We start from the raw sequence: 12,624 nt of genomic DNA on the forward strand, positions 1-12,624 counted from the left end.
CTGTCAGGGAGGAAGTACCATAGGGGACTTGGATGTCCCACCCAGATTTGAGGTGTCTGTCAGTTTTCATTTCCTTCTTTAGCTCCGGTACTGCCATTTCTCCAGATTTTGGCCCTCTTCTGAAACTGTAACCCCACAATGTCCTCACAGGCTATTGGGTCATTTCCCCAACTCTGCCAGAGGCGGCCAAGTGGCTGAGTGAAGAGGAAAGCGGGGTGAAGGACTAGGTGTCTACGTATCTAGGTTCTGGGAAAATAAGGACTGGGGGTCTGGACCAGTGGGGCTCAGGCTTAGAACACCTCCAATTCTCATTGCTGAGGGTGCGGACTCCAGGTTCCTGGGTCTGAAGGAGGACGCTGGGGGCTGAACCTCTGAATCTGAGGGAGGATAGGGAGGAGAAGGAATTCCTAATCTAAGGAAGGGGATTGGGGCTGGACCACTGGGTCTAAGGGAGAAGACTAGAGGATCGACCCCTGATTGTGAAGTAGGAGGGACCGGGAATAGAGCCTTAGGGAGTCTAAGTGTGGGTATTAGGAATGAACCCCTGAGTTTGAAGGTCTGGTGGGATGGTTCCCTGGGTCTGAGGGAGGAGGCTGGAGGTTGGACCCCTGAGTCAGAGGGAGAAAGCTGGAGGATTGATCCCTGGGTCTGAAGGAAGAGCACATGTGGGTTGGATCCCTGGATCTGAGGGAGGAGATTTGCAAAGGGTCACTGGCCCCTCCTTGAAGAGACTCTAGGAGCAGGGCAGGTCCCAGAGAAACGCCCTCCCCTCCACACCCCTTTCTGAGTTGCCTTTTCAGAAGCAGCTGTTTCCTAGGGGAGAAGTAAACCCTGAGCTCAGACCATGAGTTCCATCCTACTCCTAGCTCTCCTGGGCATCACCTTCCTTTGGCCACCCCGTGAGTGAAGACCCTACCCTGGGGGAGGCAGCCCCCTGACAGGGGGGCCTGAGATGAACTGGCTCTTTCTTTCCAGGGATGCAGGCCCTGAAGTGCCAGTTGGGGACCTTTGACTCAGTGAGGAAGAGGTCGGAGCAGCTCTTCAACTGGACAATGGGCGAGCTCAACTGTCCATCCGACCAGCCTGCCTGCCAGGACACAATGCTGTTCATTGTGAATGGTGAGGCCTCTTTTCCCCCCTCCTCCCCACATCATACCTGGCTTAGGGTAATCTGCTTCCACCCTCCTGTCCCCAGGGCCCCTTATGAAGGTGGTGGTCCTCAAGAACTGCACCTCAGCACCCCTTCAGAAGAACGTGACCATACACAGGGCGGACCCCGGCCTCTCCTTCCTGTCCTACACGCACGTGTGCAACGAGGACCTCTGCAATGACCTCTCTAGCACCTACCCACTCTGGGGTCAGGTGCCCCCCTCAGGTGCTCAGGGGAGGGCTGGGCGGTCTGAGAGAGGAGATCTGAGGGAGAAGGTTGAGGGATTGGTTTTGAGTCAGGGAACAAAGGGCCGGGAGTGAGCTCGAGGTCTGAGGAAGGAGGTTGAGGGATGGGTCCTGGGTCAGAGGGAGGAGGGTTGGGGTAGGTTCCATGTCAGAAGAAACTGAAGAATGAATCCTGTGTCTGAAGAAGGAGGGCTGGGGTTAGGCTCTAAGTCTGAGGGAGGAGATAGAAGGATGGATCTGGGGGTCCAAGAAAGAAGGGGTTAAGAATGAGCTCCAGGGCCCGGAGAAATAGCACAGCGGCGCTTGCCTTACAAGCAGCCGATCCAGGACCTAAGGTGGTTGGTTTGAATCCCGGAGTCCCATATGGTCCCCCGTGCCTGCCAGGAGCTATTTCTGAGCAGACAGCCAGGAGTAACCCCTGAGCTTCGCTGGGTGTGGCCCAAAAACTAAAAAAAAAAAAAAAAAAAAAAAGAATGAGGGGCCGGGTAGGTGGCGCTGGAGGTAAGGTGTCTGCCTTGCAAGCGCTAGCCAAGGAAGGACCTCGGTTCGATCCCCCGGCGTCCCATATGGTCCCCCCAAGCCAGGGGCGATTTCTGAGCACATAGCCAGGAGTAACCCCTGAGCATCAAACGGGTGTGGCCCAAAAACCAAAAAAAAAAAAAAAAAAAAAAAAGAATGAGCTCCAGGTCTGAGGGCGGAAGATCTTGAGGATGGACCTGGGTCTGAGGGAGAATTTTCTGGAGGTGATATAGGAAGCACAGAGCCTTTAGAATACCACTGTCCAGGGGCCAGAGTGGTGGCGCAGTGGTGTGGCGTTTGCCTTGCATGCAACTGACCTAGGACGGACTGCGGTTCAATCCCCCAGTGTACCATATGGTCCCCCTAGGCAGGGGTGATTTCTGAGCACATAGCCAGAAGTAACTTCTGAGTGTCACCGGGTGTGGCCCCAAGAATAAAAATAAATAAATAAACTCTCCCCTCACTATCTCCCACCATGCAACCTCTCATGTGCCATTTGCCTGGTCAGAAGCAGGAGTTCAGCCCCTCATGTAGGCCTCTTGGCCATGACCTGGGAACCCTTTTTACTACCAAGTGAGGTTCTGTGCATGGTCCTGAGTTAGAGATGGGCCTTTCCAAAGCAAAACTAGCCCTTTCCTATGTCAGAAGTCACCAGGCAGCCTGTGCACATCTCATCAGAAACTGTGGCATCTTGTCCTCTTGACTAAGTAGTAGGAATTGCAAGTGGAGTCAGGGCCCCCCCCCGCATAGTCCCCCAAACTGTACACATATGCATGCACACACACGCGCGCGCACACACACACACACACACACACACACGCGCACACACACACACACACACACACACACTTCTGCACAAGAAGAGCATGGGGAGGTTGATTCTTAGGTTCAACAAAAGTGGGTTTTAGGGAGTGCAGAAAGACCCAGGGCTGCCCCCAGAGCAATCTCCTTCTTATCTATGCCCAGTTTCCGGCTTTATGCAGTGTCCCTTCTGCTTGTCTGAGAAAGACTGCCTGTCATCCCCAATGATAGCTTGCTCAGTGGGGACAGAGCATTGCTACGATGGGCTTCTCCAGCTCGAAGGAGGTGAGCTGGGATGGGGGGGTCCCTACACAGAAGGGGATGCAGCAGAGAAGGTCTGAGTCTGGGGGGAGGGCGGAGGGAAGGTACAGAGGCCTGAGACCTTGAGAATGAGCCATGCCTTCCCAACCCCCCGGGATTGAATGGGCATGAGGGAATGTGTTTCTCCCCGTGCTTCTTCCCCATCTCTCTCCCCTGTCCATAGCACCTATCCACCATAAACTGAGAATCCAGGGGTGCCAGGCCCAACCTGGCTGTAACCTGCTCAATGGCACCAAGGAGGTCAGTCCCCTGTCTCTGAAGGAAGTCTGTAAGACAAATGGTGAGTCCTACAGAGCCCCACTGACATCTGAGGTCTGGGCCCAGGCACTGTGGGGTTTCCTCCTCTCCTGAGAGGAGCTTGGGGGGATGGTAAGTGTAGCCCCAGAGGAGAGCTCAGAGTTCCAGGCCTGCCCCACAGCACCTACTGGAGAAGTCCTCACAGACTCCAGCACTGCTGGGTGTGGCCCTATTTTAAAAAGGGGGGCAGAGCCATGGTACAGCTGGGAGGAATGTACTATTTGCCTTGCATGTGGTCAACCTGGATTCAATCCCCAACATCCCATATGGTGCCCCGAATCTGCCAGGAGTGATCCCTGAGTGCAGAGCCAGGAAATAACCCCTGAGTATTGCTAGGTGTGACCTAAAACAAACAAATTAGGAAAAAAAAAAAGAATTAAAATTAAAAAAATTTAAAAAGAGGTGGCCAAAGCAGTACAACAGGGAGAGAGAGTGCTTGCTTGAATGCAATTAACCTGGGTTCAATCCCCAGCATCCCACCTGATCCCCTAAGCTTGCCAGGAGCAAGCCCTGAGACCAGGTGTGGCCTTAAAACCAAAATAAATAAATAAAATTTAATAAAGAAAAAGATAAGAAACAAAGGAAAGAAAGAAATCAAATAAAGAAAGAGAAGAAAAGAAGAAAGAAAAGAAAGAAAGAAAGAAAGAAAGAAAGAAAGAAAGAAAGAAAGAAGGAAGGAAGGAAGGAAGGAAGGAAGGAAGGAAGGAAGGAAGGAAGGAAGGAAGGAAGGAAGGAAGGAAGGAAGGAAGGAAGGAAGGAAGGAAGGAAGGAAGGAAGAGAAAGAAAGAAAAGAAGAAAAAAGAAAAGAAGAAAGAAACAAAGAAAAAGAAAAAAACAAAGAAAGAAAGAAAGAAAGAAAGAAAAAGAAAGAAAGAAAGAAAGAAAGAAAGAAAGAAAGAAAGAAAGAAAAAGAAAAAAAGAAAGAAAGAAAGAAAGAAAGAAAGAAAGAAAGAGAGAGAGAGAAAGAGAGAGAGAGAAAGAAAAGAAAGAGAAAAGACAAGAAAAAAGGGTCAGAGTGATAGCACCATATTGGGTAGGGTGTTTGCCTTGCACGCAGCCAACCCAGATTTGATCCCTAGCATTCCATATGATCTCTCCAAGCCTGAGGAGTGACAGCTCAGGGATTACTCCTGGCTCTGCACTCAGAAATTGCCCCTGGAAAGCTCAGGGGACCATATGGGATGCTGAGTATTGAACCAGGGTCATCTGCATGCAAGGCAAACACCCTACCCCTGTGCTATCACTCCGGCCAACAGGAATCATTCTAAATGCAGAGCCAGAAATAACCCCCTGACACTCTGGGTGTGGCTCAAAAACAAACAAACAAACAAAAAAGTAAGAGGGAAAAGGGGTGTCCAGGCAAAGTGGAACAAAGCATGGTCCAGGAGACCAAGATACCAGGCCAGAGGTCACTGGGAAGGTTTCTCATTTTGAGATGAGCAACCTGCAGGGCTCAGAAATCACTCCCGGTTCAGTTCTCAGGGGCCAGTCTAGACTGTGTGCTCAGGGAACCAAAGGTGCCAAAGGTGAAGCCTGCACTCAGCCCGTTGAGCTCTTTCTCTGGCCCCTGGTGGGCATTTCAACATCACAGAGCCAGCGATGCCACTTGGGCTCATTATATCACATCAAGTGTGAGTCACAGATGGTCCACGCTGGCAGTATTATGTTAAGTGATGTTGAACCTAGACACTAACTTTGGGTCCTCCCTCCTGGTAGAGCTTGGAGGAAAAAGGTGATAGGGGAGCAAAGTGGGGTGCTCTGCAGCCTGGTGCAGGTGTGCAGAGGGAGAAGCTTCTGGTCATTGTTACTCAGATTTTCTTTCTCTTTCTCTTTCTTTTTCCCTTTATATTCTACTTTGGTTAGCACCACCAGCTGACTCCCACTTTCTCTCCACCACCGAACCTTCATCCCTGGCCCTCCAGGGTTACCCAGAAAGAAAAACAGAGCAGAAGGAGAATCAAGGTATGACGGGAGAAGCAAGAATCAATAGGGGACAGATTGAGAGCACAGCGGGGAGGGCTCTTGCCATGCACATGGCAGATCCAGGCTCAATCCCTGGCATCTCATATGGTCCCCCAAGCACTGTCAGGCATATATATTCCTGAATGTAGAGCCAGGAGTAAATTCTGACCACTGCTTGGTGTGCCCCCCCCCTAAAAAAATAAAGAAAAAAGGAAGCAAGAGTCAAATGGGACACAGGGTAGGACTTCCCTCCCACCCTCATATGCCCTCATAATGTCATCCTCAGAAAACTGAATGTGTCAGTGAGAAGCACAGCTAGGCTGAGGCAGCAGGAACAGTGGTTTAAGTTCCTTCTCTCTGAGAACCCCACTTCCTTCCTGTTCTCAGCACCTTCAGCCTGGACTGTCAGAAACAAGTGAATTCTGCTGGGCCCAAGCTACTGCATGGGTCTCTCTTTGGCTAACCTGAGGGCAGCAGTAGAGGGTCTGGATGTCCCTGGCATCAGGATTCCCATCTCAGGCACACAAATGCAGGCTCAAGAGGGATGCTGGGAAGTGTTGGCTGAAGTGAGTTTATGCAGGATTACGTGCTCACCCATGGAAAGACCCCAAGGGTTCAGACTGTGTCTTGACCTAAAGAATCTTGAGGATGAGGAAAGTGGGATTAAAAGTGAAGATAGTCTCAGGGGCCTAGGAGAAAGCTTAAAGCAGGGAGAGGGATGCCGTGGGGGAGGCCTGAAATCAAGGAGGACTTGACCAAGATGATTGTGCTGGGACTTAACAATGAACTTTCCTGATTGGAGACATTCACTGAGAGAAAAATAATTGTGTGTCAAGGCTCCGTGGCAGGAAGAAAGTTGCTGTCTTCAAGGAGGTGGGGTACAGCTTGGGCTGAGGTGAGGGGAATTACAAAATTGCAAGGCTGACAAAAATCTGTGGGGCTGGCAAGGACAGAGCTCCAAACAGTAGTGACAGCAGATAGCACAAGATCAAAGCAGTAAGATAAGATAGGGACCTGGCATAAGTTTGTGGAAGAGGTGGCTAGTGGGGAAATGACTGGCCACCAATGACCACAGTCATCCCAAGAGGTGAACTTCAGGCTTTCTCCTAAGTAGGGAATGACTGGGGTGGCCATGAATGCACAGTTCAGGTCTTTCTCTTTGATTTTCATTCTGTCTCTGTCTCTGTCTGTCTGTCTGTCTGTCTGTCTCTCTCTCTCTCTCTCTCTCTCTTTGTTTTTGGGCCACACCTGGCATTGCTCAGGAGTTACTCCTGGCTCTGAACTCAGAAATTACCCCTGGCAGGCTCAGGGGACCATATGTGATTCCGGGGATCAAACCCTGATCTGTCCCAGGTCAGTTGTGTGCAAGGCAAATGCCCTACTTCTGTAGTTTAGCTCCAGCTCCATGTCATGTGTCTCTTTGACTTGGAAGCATTGGTCTGGACAATAGGTGTGACTACTCTGAACATTGCACTTAGAATTTAATTTAATTCTGCTTCCAAGGATAGTCCAGTGGGTCAGCAGCTTGTCTTGCACGTGGCCAACTGGAGTTCCACCCCCAGTACCACATATGGTTCCCCAAACATCACTAGAGTGATCCCTAAGCACAGAGCCAGCAGTAATCCCTGAGAATGGTGGAATGTGGCCCCAAAGACAAACAAACAGAAAAAATATCTGATCAGTGCAAACTTAAGTGGGAATGGAAATGCTGGGTGGAATGATGGAGTGGGATGATAGATTTGCTGGTACTTAGGATGGGATGATGGAGATGCAGGTACTCGGGTGCGATGATGGAAATGCTGGTACCAACGTGAGAAGGCAGGCCAGGAGACCAGTGTTACTTCTCCATTGTTGTTGGTTTCATAGTCAAACTCTCTTCTCTGGCACAGGGTAGCATTCAAAATCCAGAAGGTATTTCTGAGACAGATAAATGCTTTATTTATCCCTGTACTAACTCACTGGCCCTCAACTTACCTCTTGTGGTGATCCTTCTGGTTACGCTGAGGCTAGAATTAGGGGTGATGAGAGTGGAGAAGAGCCCCTAGGAGACTTGGGAAGAAGCACATGGGAATCCAGGGGGGTTCAAAGCATGAAGAAGCACTAGAGATGAGGAGCAGTGGTTGGGTTATCAAGATGTAAACAGCCTAAGCTTAAGCTTAATTTTCTGGTGAAATTTCCTGGGTAACTATAAGAGAGCTGTTGAGAAAGGCAGGGCCGGGCGGGCGCGGCGCTGGAGGTAAGGTGCCTGCCTTGCCTGTGCTAGCCTAGGACGGACCGCGGTTCGATCCCCCGGCATCCCATATGGTCCCCCAAGAAGCCAGGAGCAACTTCTGAGCGCATAGCCAGGAGTAACCCCTGAGCGTCACAGGGTGTGGCCCAAAAACCAAAAAAAAAAAAAAAAAAAGAGAAAGGCAGCAATAGTTCCGACTTGAGCAACAGAAAGTGAGAAGCTGCCTTGACCAACACAGGAAAACCTCTGGGGTTCAAGGTGTTGCAAGTCAGCCCCTGAAGAGGTTGACTGATGGAGGGATGGAGGATGAGTTCTTTCCCCTTCAGCTCAATGCATGCGCCTGCCACCCTGTCTAGCTGACGGTTCTGAGGTGAAACGGCGGGTAAACAGCTCGCAGACAATTAGGCTTGTGGAAATATTAGCTTTATTCAGTGGACAAGACTGAAGTCCAAAACCTCAGCCTCAGTTCCTGCCAAAAAGCCTCTCGCCTTCCACAGACCCTAGTTTTTATCCCCCAGAATCAGGTACCACCCAATGGTGGGATCAGATATCACCCAATGGTGGAAGCGGAATCAGCTACTACCCTAGGGTGGGGGCAGAATGCAAGGTCACACCCTAGGGTAGGGCACAATCACCAATCAGGTTAGGGTCAGTAACATAATAATCCCTTAAAATATTTACATACACAACACAAGGGACTGGAAGGGACTGTGTTTTTGTTCTCAGTGAAGTGTGGCAATCGGGCATTTGCTCTGAGGGACCAATGTGAAGACTTCATATGATTGTGGGTGCTCTTGTGCCTTAAGACACATCCTGGCTATGCAACAGGCGTGCTGTTGACAAAGGTGTGGTGTCTGGTTCCACCATGAACCCACAGGGATCCACATAGCTGAGAGTGGACCTCAAAGTCTATCCAGCCCATCACTCACGTCCCAACTGGCAAGCCTAATGTCTGAGTCCAGCATGGCCTGTGAGAGGGGACATGGGGCAATCTTGCCTGTTCCCCCATCTTAGAGATAAAAGAATGTTGAACACCCCTGCCTCAAGTCATGGGTTGCTTCCAGGAAATAAGCTGGTATTGATGAGATGGATTTCCAAGGAAGCTTAACTGGTAGTATGTGGGGAGAAGTGATCTGAATAGCGAGTGTATAGCCTCCACTTACCCCCCACCAAGTCTATCTGACACCCAGCATTTCTCTGATATATGGTGTCTGCCTCCCTCATTCTGCAGACCCAGAAATGGAAGCTCAGACTGACTATCTCTCCCACACTACAGGATGAACAACTGTTCTTGTCCAGGGCTTAAAAAGAATCCCCTTGGGGCACCCTGGGTTTTTTTCCCCACTCCCAGGCCGGGCCGGGACCCTGGCCTAGGGAGGGGCTTAGGGGGTAGAGTTTGATCTGGTGGGTGGCAGATAGCTGCTCAGCTATACTCAGTCTGTCACTGGTAATTTCATACCAGTCTACATTTTGCAAACCGCGCGGGGGCTAGCGCCCCCGCGCGAACATTTGCTCCTTCCAACCATTAGTACCCCAGATTTACCCTTCTTAACTTCAGTAACACATAGTTCTAATCTCTGACCTAAGACATACAGTAGATCTAACAAATCCCAGAACTATCTAGAAGGACACACATTGAACACATATATCTTTTGAATATTTTATGGGTATTTTCTTTAACTGATGTAACTCTCTATATATTCTTCTACCCTGATGTTTCTATTCACTTTTCATCTTGTCTGTTCTTTGTAAGCTGTACAGTAAGGATTGTTGGTGGAACTGTCCCTCAGTTTGATGCTTATGATTGAACTATGTCATGGAAAATGCAGGTCTTGTTCCTATTGCCTCCAGATGCACCAATAACGCCCCATGGCATTGATCCTTGTTTGCATAGACACATTAAAATGGGAAAACACCATACATACAGATAAGTTCTTATCTAATAAATCTCAGTACAATGTACCTTACACCCTGAACATTGATATAATGACCTGGCACAGGCCTCATAAGAATGGGCATCCTCCATTCACGCCGGAACCAGGCAAGCTATCTACGAAACATCCAGGGTCTTTTTCAGCAACAGCTGGAAGCAGTCCTCTACCAGGAAAGACACTACCAAGGGTCTGACATCGACCCCCTAAAAAGAGACTTCCGTTTACACTGAGAAGACTCGACAACATCAATGACCTGCTCTACAGGACATGGTTCTCTCTAGTGCCCCTTAATTGTGAGGTGAAACGAGAGGATGCTATGCACCATCCTGACTGCAATATGGGATATGCAGACTCCAGGATCCTTAATACAGAAGCATGATACCAACAACAGAGACTATGTGAGGAATGGAGGTGTATTGCCACTACAGACGATGACTTGAATTGGACAAACTAATTTGCCTGGAGCCTAGAGTCAGTCCTGTGCCAGGAAACTTCAGGGTTAGGGTCTTCTTGTATTTAGACCATAATTTGTCTTTCCATGTCCCTTATGTTTTGATGGGCCTATGCAAACAAATGCCACTTTAATACCATTTTTTTTACTATGTTCCCTTGACTCCAATCCTTAAGAAAAACAACCCACTAAAACTTTTGAGGTTAACTTAAACTAGTAAGCATGTGCATAGAACTAGAGAAATGTACTTTGCCCTCAATGTTTAGGGAGCTACATAAGTATAATGTCTTTAGATTATATTGTGTGCTGCTAAGAAATAGTATGTACTACAACTGGGGATTTGAGGGACAAGAAATTGTATTGTACATGGGTTCAGTTTTGTTTTTCTTAATGCTCTTTGGCTGAAAGTTCAAGGCTGGGATATCATCGATGGGACTACCGAGAATTCTGTTTATGGGTGATTGGGCTTCCACTGTCCTCTTCTTTACATCTTTGTTGTCATAATTAAAATAAAAAAAGGAAAAAAAAAAAGAATCCCCTTGGGGCTGGAGCCATAACTTAGTAGGGAGGCATTTGCCTTGCATGTGGCCAATCAGGGTTTGATATCCGGCATCCCATCCTCCAAGCCTATCAGGTATTATTTCTGAGCACTGAGTCATGAGTAGCCCCTGAATGCTGCTGGATGTAGCTCCCCATAAAAGAAGGGTTCCCAGGGCCCAAGAGTTGGTACAGAAACTCAGGAGCTTATTTGGCATGCTGCCCATTCCGATTCAATCCCTGGCTTCATACACAGCCCCCTGAGCACTGCCAGAAGCTAGAGCTTTGAGCACTATAGCATGTGATCTAAAAATGGGGGAAAGGCAACAGCCCCTGGTGAGATTCCTATAGAAACAGGAGCAGGGACAAGGGTCAGGGTGGTGGTGAGCATCATCTCCACTGTGTGAGGTTCTGGCTTCCATCCCTGCCAGGAATAGGACAAGTTGTCCAAAGTGCCTCCTCGGAAGATACACACAGTGACTCAACATGGCCTGAAGGGTACCAAGGGGCCCCTTGGCTGATACAACCCTGTGCTTTCTTCCCTCCAGCACTCCTGACTTGTTATGAGGGAGCTGGAGCGATACAGCTGGAGAAAGACAACTCTCATATCCCATGGATCATATCTGACAGAGTGTTGTGCAACGAGGGAGAGGTTTGTCAAGAGACCCTACTGCTCATAGCCTCAGGTGTGTACATCCTATCTCCGTGTGGCAAGTCTGGGCCTGTCATCCCTGAAAATCCAGGGTCAGCTCTGCCTCTGTCCAAACTCAGGTTTTCTCTTCCAAATCAGGGGGTGATAGCATGGTAGGATCTACCTCTCTGGGCAGACAGGGTCCACCCAGACATGGCTAGGGCTGTGTAGGGCTGAAGCAGAAGGTGACAGAGATGTGGGAAACAGGTACTGAAAACAGACAAAACAGAGGAGTCTTAAAGACTTGATTGGAAGTTGACTGAGACCTGCATGGTGCCAGATATGGTGGGGATGGAGGTGTCTCATAGTGTTTGCCTATGGACGCTATGTGTATGCATACATGCAAACCACATGCACCGCTGCATTCCTGTCTTGTGAGGAGCAAGAAGTGCAGATCAAGATAAGAACCATGGACAGCAGTCCCTGCCCTCTAGGACAGAAAGATGAAGCTTGCGGGTTGAGACCAGTTGACCTTGCTGCAGCAAGTTGGCCTTGCTGCAGCTTGAGCTGCAAGACATTGGGGTGGTGACCCCATGACCTGTCCCAATCTCTGATGTGATCTCACCCCAAACTAAGTTCTTGAGAACTGGGACCCTGAACCCTCTCCAGTAGCTCCAAGCCTGCCCCTCCTCCCTGCTCCTCATCCTTTGCCTTTCTTGCCCTCAGTCACCAAAGTGATCTTAGTGGGGAGCAAAGACTGTACCAAAGAGAAAGACCCAGCTCTCCCGGTCGGTCCCAGGTCCACGCGAGGTCCCCCGGAGTACTGATTGCCTCCTACTCGCATTTCTGCAACAAGAGCAACTGTAATGATGCCAACAGCAGTGCTGTGCTCTTGGACCAACTCCCTACGCCAGGTGGGCACTTCCTTCTGGGGAGGTGCATGATTGGGGCCGCAGCGAGAAGTCGAGCTATGCACCCCAATCTTCTCCTTGTTCCTCAGATCCCTCAGCCCCCATTGAGGCCCCCGGGAACAAGGAGTCCCAGACTGTGTTGGCATTCAGAACAATGCTCAAAGAGACAAAAAGCTGTGAAGTGCCCTAAGAGCTCCTCCCACGTTACCATGGCCACTTCATGTCATCGAAGGTGAGAATATGATGGTGTCAGGGTGAAAGAGCTGGGGTGTTTCCTTTCACTGATTCTGGGCCTCTGGTTTGTGGGTTGGAGAGGGCTTTGGGTTGCCAGGCCCTGTACTTGGAGCCAGATTCTGACTGGCCTCTTTCCTCCATAGGTGTGTTAGTTGGAACATCTCTGTGCAGGGCTGTGTGGACCAACCTTCTCAAAAATTACTGAATACAGAACTCCACTTGGGACCCTTCCTCGTGTTTGAGGATATTAAAGAAAAGAGAATGATACTCTAGACCAAGAGAATGATAAAAACAAAAGCAGTTCCTATCCACTCTGTAGCATGGGTGATCGGGCTGGCGCTCCTCGTAGCCCTTTGGCAGAGAGGTCCATCTTCTCCCTGATGACAATCACACACACACAC

The 12,624-nt window shown here is 49.5% G+C and overlaps 1 protein-coding gene across 1 annotated transcript; it reads left to right on the forward strand.

Moving 5' to 3' along the window:
- The first annotated feature begins 844 nt into the window (after positions 1 to 844).
- Positions 845 to 12,179, forward strand: LOC126028559 (CD177 antigen-like). The gene is made up of 7 exons (XM_049787515.1): positions 845 to 896; positions 970 to 1,119; positions 1,196 to 1,375; positions 2,881 to 3,000; positions 3,200 to 3,365; positions 11,805 to 11,992; positions 12,079 to 12,179. The coding sequence occupies exons 1-7, from the start codon at positions 845 to 847 to the stop codon at positions 12,177 to 12,179; spliced, it is 957 nt and encodes a 318-aa protein (XP_049643472.1).
- Positions 12,180 to 12,624: the final 445 nt, after the last annotated feature.

The sequence above is a fragment of the Suncus etruscus genome, chromosome 14 (assembly GCF_024139225.1).
Source record: "Suncus etruscus isolate mSunEtr1 chromosome 14, mSunEtr1.pri.cur, whole genome shotgun sequence".
NCBI classification, from domain to species: domain Eukaryota; kingdom Metazoa; phylum Chordata; class Mammalia; order Eulipotyphla; family Soricidae; genus Suncus; species Suncus etruscus.